The sequence below is a fragment of the Asparagus officinalis genome, chromosome 4, assembly GCF_001876935.1.
Source record: "Asparagus officinalis chromosome 4, Aspof.V1, whole genome shotgun sequence".
In the NCBI taxonomy this organism is placed as follows: domain Eukaryota; kingdom Viridiplantae; phylum Streptophyta; class Magnoliopsida; order Asparagales; family Asparagaceae; genus Asparagus; species Asparagus officinalis.
The window spans coordinates 22,530,332-22,536,331 of NC_033797.1; the positions used below are offsets into that span (position 1 = coordinate 22,530,332).

The 6,000-nt window shown below is 37.2% G+C and overlaps 2 protein-coding genes across 3 annotated transcripts; one reads left to right on the plus strand and one right to left on the minus strand.

Annotated features, from left to right (window-relative positions):
- Positions 407-2,329, plus strand: LOC109836921 (heavy metal-associated isoprenylated plant protein 39-like). Of its 2 annotated transcripts, none has more exons than XM_020404966.1 (3): positions 407-548; positions 659-740; positions 1,946-2,329. In XM_020404966.1, exons 1-3 carry the CDS (start codon positions 540-542, stop codon positions 2,125-2,127), a joined length of 273 nt encoding a protein of 90 aa, XP_020260555.1. In that variant the 5' UTR covers positions 407-539; the 3' UTR covers positions 2,128-2,329. The 2 variants fall into 2 exon arrangements, with proteins under 2 accessions (XP_020260555.1, XP_020260554.1); XM_020404965.1 differs by having other exon boundaries at positions 473-548; positions 656-740.
- LOC109836920 (serpin-ZXA-like) lies at positions 2,521-5,188 on the minus strand. Its single transcript, XM_020404964.1, is given in 3 exon segments — positions 2,521-3,329; positions 4,699-5,005; positions 5,007-5,188. Coding segments are annotated over 3 exon segments (1,173 nt in total). The 5' UTR covers positions 5,090-5,188; the 3' UTR covers positions 2,521-2,546.

Consider the following 6,000-nt stretch of genomic DNA (forward strand, 5'->3'; position numbering starts at 1 on the left):
TTTGGATCAGATATTTTGAAGGGAAAAAGAGGAGGAAAACTGTCAATTTGTCAGCTTTTTGACAGCTTTCCTCTAAAATCGCCTCTATGGCGATTTTGGGAGAAAGCTGCCAAAAAGCTGACAAATTGACAGCTTTTCCCCTTCTTTCCCCTTCAAAATACTCGATCCAAACGGACCCTAACCTTACACTACTAAGCCAGCTTCATCCCCTTCCTTCACCATTGGAAAGTGACTTCCATTGGAAATGTTGACCATTGACTCTACGAGGGCAAAGCAATCATTGTCTGTGTTAAGCTGTAACTCCAGAACGCTAATCTTAACTGAAAGCCTTCCATCTTCGTCATAAAACCTTAACAGCCCAAGCGATGATTTTGTTTATTAAGTTAATTAAAAGTGTACCTAAAGTTCTCCTTAGGAGTAACAGAACAGTGCCCCTATATTTGCCTATTTGGTACCTGTTCGTAGTTCTAGCTTACCGACTCTCTATTTTCCATCCATTTTTTGCGGTTATTTTACCTCTCTTTATTCTGCCTCTAGAGATGGTGCAAGTATGTAAATTCAATACATTCTATTTTTTTTTTAAATCCCCTTTCTCATGTTTTTGGCACTTTAGCTCCTTTTGTGTTGGCTAATTATGTTTTCTTTTGCTGTTAAGCAGCAAAAAGTGGTTCTCAAAATTCTGGCCATGAATGATGAGAAGACCAAGCAGAAAGCAATAGAAGCTGCAGCTGATATCTATGGTATTTATCTTTCGCTTTTTATAACCTCTAATTTTTTAATTGAAAATTTCAATTTTTCGTAATGGAAACTTCCGGAAAGTGTTTAAGAGTATGAATTCTGCAAGCTGCCAAACTTTAATTTAACTATTTAGAGTAGGTACTATGATAATTATATTCGAAACAGACCATGATTTTTTTTCCCTGGAATTTTGTTGTTTGTGTAGTGTTCATGATGTATTTGACTAATTATATATTCATAGGAACTAATAACACAACCAGACGGTTTAGAGTCTTAATCATAAAGAATTGAAACGGGACAGATAAACATTTTCTTCTTTTATTTCTCTCTTAACAAATGCAAGTAGAAGTAGACCTAGAGTTTTTGAAGGAGAAAAAGTTTGCAAGTCGACTTCAGTTTTGATTTTACTCTCAAACTGCAACTTTTTTTTTATTAATTACTTTATGATTTCAGTCGCATTGTTAATTATTTTCGTAATTCAGTTGGAGTCAATCCAATCCTTCCGCGGTAATTTCGTATACGAACTAAATTTAAAGTGAACTAAGTTCTAGATGAACTTCACGAGAAAAAAGTTTGAGAAACACATTGAGCTTATATACTAATTACAAGTATTACCTAGTTTTTTGGTGTAACTAATACCTAAACCCATCTCTTTAATCGGTTGATAGAACTGAGTTTTTAATCGTGTTTTAAGTAATGCTAGTTATACTTTTTTGTTTCATATTAGTTTGGCACTGTAAGATATTATTACCAACATGTGCAATTCTTCCTCATAAATAGGAACCATGGCCCATGTATCTCTAATTTGGAAAATGTTTTTACTCTTGTAGTATCAAAGCAATATGAAATTAGTACGTAATACGGATAAGCTATTGACCCCCAACGTAATGATAGGGCTAATATACCACTTCTTCACATCTAATCATTTAATCCGTGGTTACGCTTTATCTTGAATAAAAAGTGTTAGTGAATGCAATTCTTGGAGTTTAATTTGGTTATGTCATGAATAAATCACAACTGTCTAGATATCACTGAATGATTATGATTGAGGAAGTGTATCCATGCATATTGACAATTAAAAACGTGAATTAACCAGATATCGATCTTCCAGCATTTCTCGTGATTAATTATCTGACATGTTGACCAGCGCAAGCTGCATCATATGTAACTCAATTACGACGAGAATGCTTTTTTTTTAATTTTATAGGCATCGACTCAATAGCTGCGGATCTGAAGGAGCAGAAGATGACCATCATCGGAGAAATGGATACGGTGGCAATCGCGAAAAAGCTGAAGAAAATAGGGAAAATTGATATACTCTCAGTCGGACCAGCTAAAGAAGAGAAGAAGGATGACAAGAAGGATGACAAGAAGGATGCCAAGAAGTAGTATACTCAATCCTGCATGCCGAAGTGAGGACTTGAACAATTAGTTCTGTTTGTAGTTTGACCCTCTCTGCTCATATAACCATTATCGACTTTGCTTTAGCATTGTGTAATAGATATTGGTTGCAGCTCCTAATGAATTTGAAATTTCCTCAGAAAGAACAAGATGAATACTGAAATATATGCTTCATTTTTACCGTATAATATGATGGCGGCATACCTGTTAAGTCGATAATTTTATTGATGCACATCCAATGCACGTAGGATATGCGATTCGGTCTGATTTAATTAAAGATCACGCCTCAACACAGATATATTAGCTAGATTAAATCACTTTATTCCAATATCTATTACCATCATGATATTTCGACTTGTTCTTCACTCCATTAAGTTGATATATATTCTAACTTCTCTTTCGTTCTATTACATAGAAGTTTCCACCATAGGATTAGCCACATGCCCTAAGAATAGCAAAGCTCCAGTCTCATCTTCTCTGATCGCAAACATGAATGGATGATCTGCGACAAAGTCTACTGGTGGAATATAACAACATTTCATCATTAACACCCCAGTTGCTGCAGCTGCAGTGGTGCCTTCCTCTTCAACTTCGATGGAAACCTTGTGATACACGCTCGAAACACATAATTTTGAGGACGAATCTGCCAACATCTCGGTGAAATCTGCTTGCTCTGAAAAGGGTAGTTCCAATCCTAGACTCTTCAGAACCCTTGATGCTTCGAACCCGGATGAGATTTTAAACTTAGGAATCATGAAGTTGCCAACCCCACTCTTTTCTCTCGGAACATGGCGATCAAAGAAGGTAGGATCGGCGAGGGCCATCTCTATAAGATTTTGGAATCCATTTATTTTGTTTGGAAGAAAAACAAGCAAGGAAAAGCTTCTGTTTTCTTGGTCTTTCGAGTACGGCAGCTTAAGTACTTTGAAGCCTTTATAACTAGAGATATATTGTTTCTTTCTGCTAGTCATAAAGGGAGCTTGAACTACGCTGCCATCAAGGAGATGAAATTTGTTGTCCATAGTTTTGGATTTGTCAAAATTTTCAGCCCAAATCCCTCGGAAATAGAGTGCATTGGCGAGAATAACCCTTGTGCAAGCATTGACAGAACCATTAGGGAGAAGATTTTTAACCATTCCATTGGTTATTTTTTCAACCCAAGCATTCACTTCCATTGCCACTTGAGGAGCCTATATCCATCATCGCTAGAATTAGTGCTAAATTTGTGGAAAATTGAACAAAAAATAGAAAATAATATAAGACTGTAAGTTGGTGCTTAGGTGTATTACGATTAAACTTCTGTGTACCAATAAAATGGATAAGTAGATGATGCCAGATTAAAGTTAGTTCCACTTGGAACAGAAAGAAAATTTGTTATTAGGTAATTATATTTCGATACGAGACATTTAAGGAAATTACACTTTGGTCATATAAATTCTACATACACTGGCAGAAACAGTAGAATATTGCTAAAATATCCAGTATAAAAATTGTCCCTGTTCTCTTGTCTTGAAAACTAAAAGCTGGCAAACCACGGAAAAACTGAAATCATTACCAGAAAACTAGAATGTTCTGTATTGTTCAATGTTATCTTTTGTGTGTTTTTGTGAATCTCTTGTGAAGACATACTAATTAGTTGGAAGACAAAAATTATCGGTGTAATTAATCTGGTTTTTGTATGCATATGGTATATTACTTGTGGCTGCTGGGAGCATAACGGGGAAATTTCAGTGTGTGGTGTGCATGTATACGTGTACGTTTAGCTTCTTTTGATTTTGTGGTTAATTTTCGGACAAGGTGAAAACTTGGATTAAATAAAACTTTTTGCTGAGAGATTTGATTTAAGAGGGAGGGAGACTGGAGTACAGAGCGATTAAAATGGGACTTGATCAATGAACGAGAATAATTATGAAGAGCTTCTAACATTAAGTGTCTTGCATCCAAGCCAGCAGAAAATCAATACACATGTACCTAATTCGGCAAAAATATGTCTAAATGAACGACTCAAAAGAGGTTTTCCAAATGCAAATCACAACCTTAAGGGGCTAGAACCTTAAGGGGCTAGAAGCAAGAGCAGAAAAATAAAAGGGTTAATCCGTAAAACCAACTCAGCTTTGGGGAGTTTTGCATATAACTTTGCGGCGGCCTTGCACATAACCCTCTGAACACTTTTTATCTCACAACCTCCTCCTCTAGAACTTCAAACTTTTCTCATAATTGGTGAATAAAAAAAATGTGCTCGAGAGAAAAATTCCCCAATTTAGGCATTTGCCTCGTATGCCTATCCTCTTGTTGAGGATTTTTCTCTAAAAGAAAGTTTAGCTATTTACCAACTACAGCTAGGAAGGGCGGTGAGAAAAGTTTCCTCGATCGGGTCTGTGAGATAAAAAGTTCAAGGGGTTTATGCGCAAAACCCACCAAAACTCAGCGGGTATCGTGAAATTAACCCCCAATTCCACAATACCCTGTGTTGGCATGAAGCATAATAAAAGAAAGTAATCGAAATACTAATCACAAAACTCAATGGGCTAAAATCAAAATAAGGGAAGTTCGCTTTGCCTTGTTCTGGAAGTCGACGGATTCAGCAACAGCCTCATACACAGACACCGCAGTCTCCTGAAACGAGCTCTTCAGAGGCGTTGACCCGTCAACCCAAATCCCGTTCACAAACGACAACCGGGATCCTTCACCATCACCGGCCCGACTCGACCGAACCGATCCCAAGAGCCTAGCAGCGGTCGAGCTGAGGTCATCCACTGTGGACGAACCCAAGAACGAGAGGAATTGGTTGAGGGTCTCAGCCTTGGACCCAACCGCTGCGAGGCTGAGTGCAGCTCGAATCGAAAGCGGCGAGAAAACAAAGTTGGGAGCCCTTGGCTGCAGCCTGGAGACCAAGGCGATCAGCAAACTGTATGCACGAATCTGCGCTTGGCTCGTCAGTCATCGACATCTTCTTTTTGTTTTTCCTTTTTTTTAGTGTATTGATCTCGATGCTCTTTTATCAGACTACCACAATATATTAGATACAGTGCTATGAGATTTGGTTACTTATGATTTAAGCAACTATTTCTTGTCGACTAATGTACTAAGAAATTATTTCCTCTTGTTTATGGGACCGTCCCTTTGCACCAAAGTTAGGGGCGGGAAGGGGCCGTGCCGGTACAGGCCTGTGACCTGACCCGTTCAAGGTCGGGCATGGTCTATCTGCGCCCGTTCCTATTAGAGTTGATCGGATCTATTTCTCTGATGTCGAGTTTAGGATTGAACCCGGCCCGACCAACGACTCGTCTAGAAGCGGGCCGGGTTAGGCCCGGGGCTTTTTAACTTTTTTTTTAATTTTTTATTTATAAACTATATTAACTTTATATTTATATCTATTAAATTATATTTAATTTTTTTTATTTTACTCTTTATTTAAAATAATATATATACACACACATACGCACATAGCGACACACATTGTACAAAGATAAAACATCACAAACATAAAAATATACGTGGTTCGGACTTCAACAAAAGACCTACATCCACAAAAAGTTAATAACATTTCTTTAATTTAAATTTAAATTACAAGCATAAGATTCTCTTTTTGGCAAGTAAGATTCTCTTTTTAGCTTGCCAAAAAGAGAATCATTTTAGCCTGATTTATTATAGCAGGCTAAGATCTTTTAGCAACCTAAAAAAAATCAAGCTAAGATCTTTTAGCAACCTAAAAAAAATTTTAACAGGCTAAAAATTTTAACTGGGCCATATTACCAGATTGTGTCGAGCTGATCAGCAACAATTATTGCAACAATTTTATTACTGGCCTGCTCGTAGCAGACCAGCAACAATTATTCCAACAATTTTATTGCTGGCCTG

Coding starts and splice junctions, on each gene's coding strand:
- LOC109836921 (XM_020404965.1), top strand. Junction 741..1,945: donor AGCTGCAGCTGATATCTATG/GTATTTATCTTT, acceptor TTAATTTTATAG/GCATCGACTCAATAGCTGCG.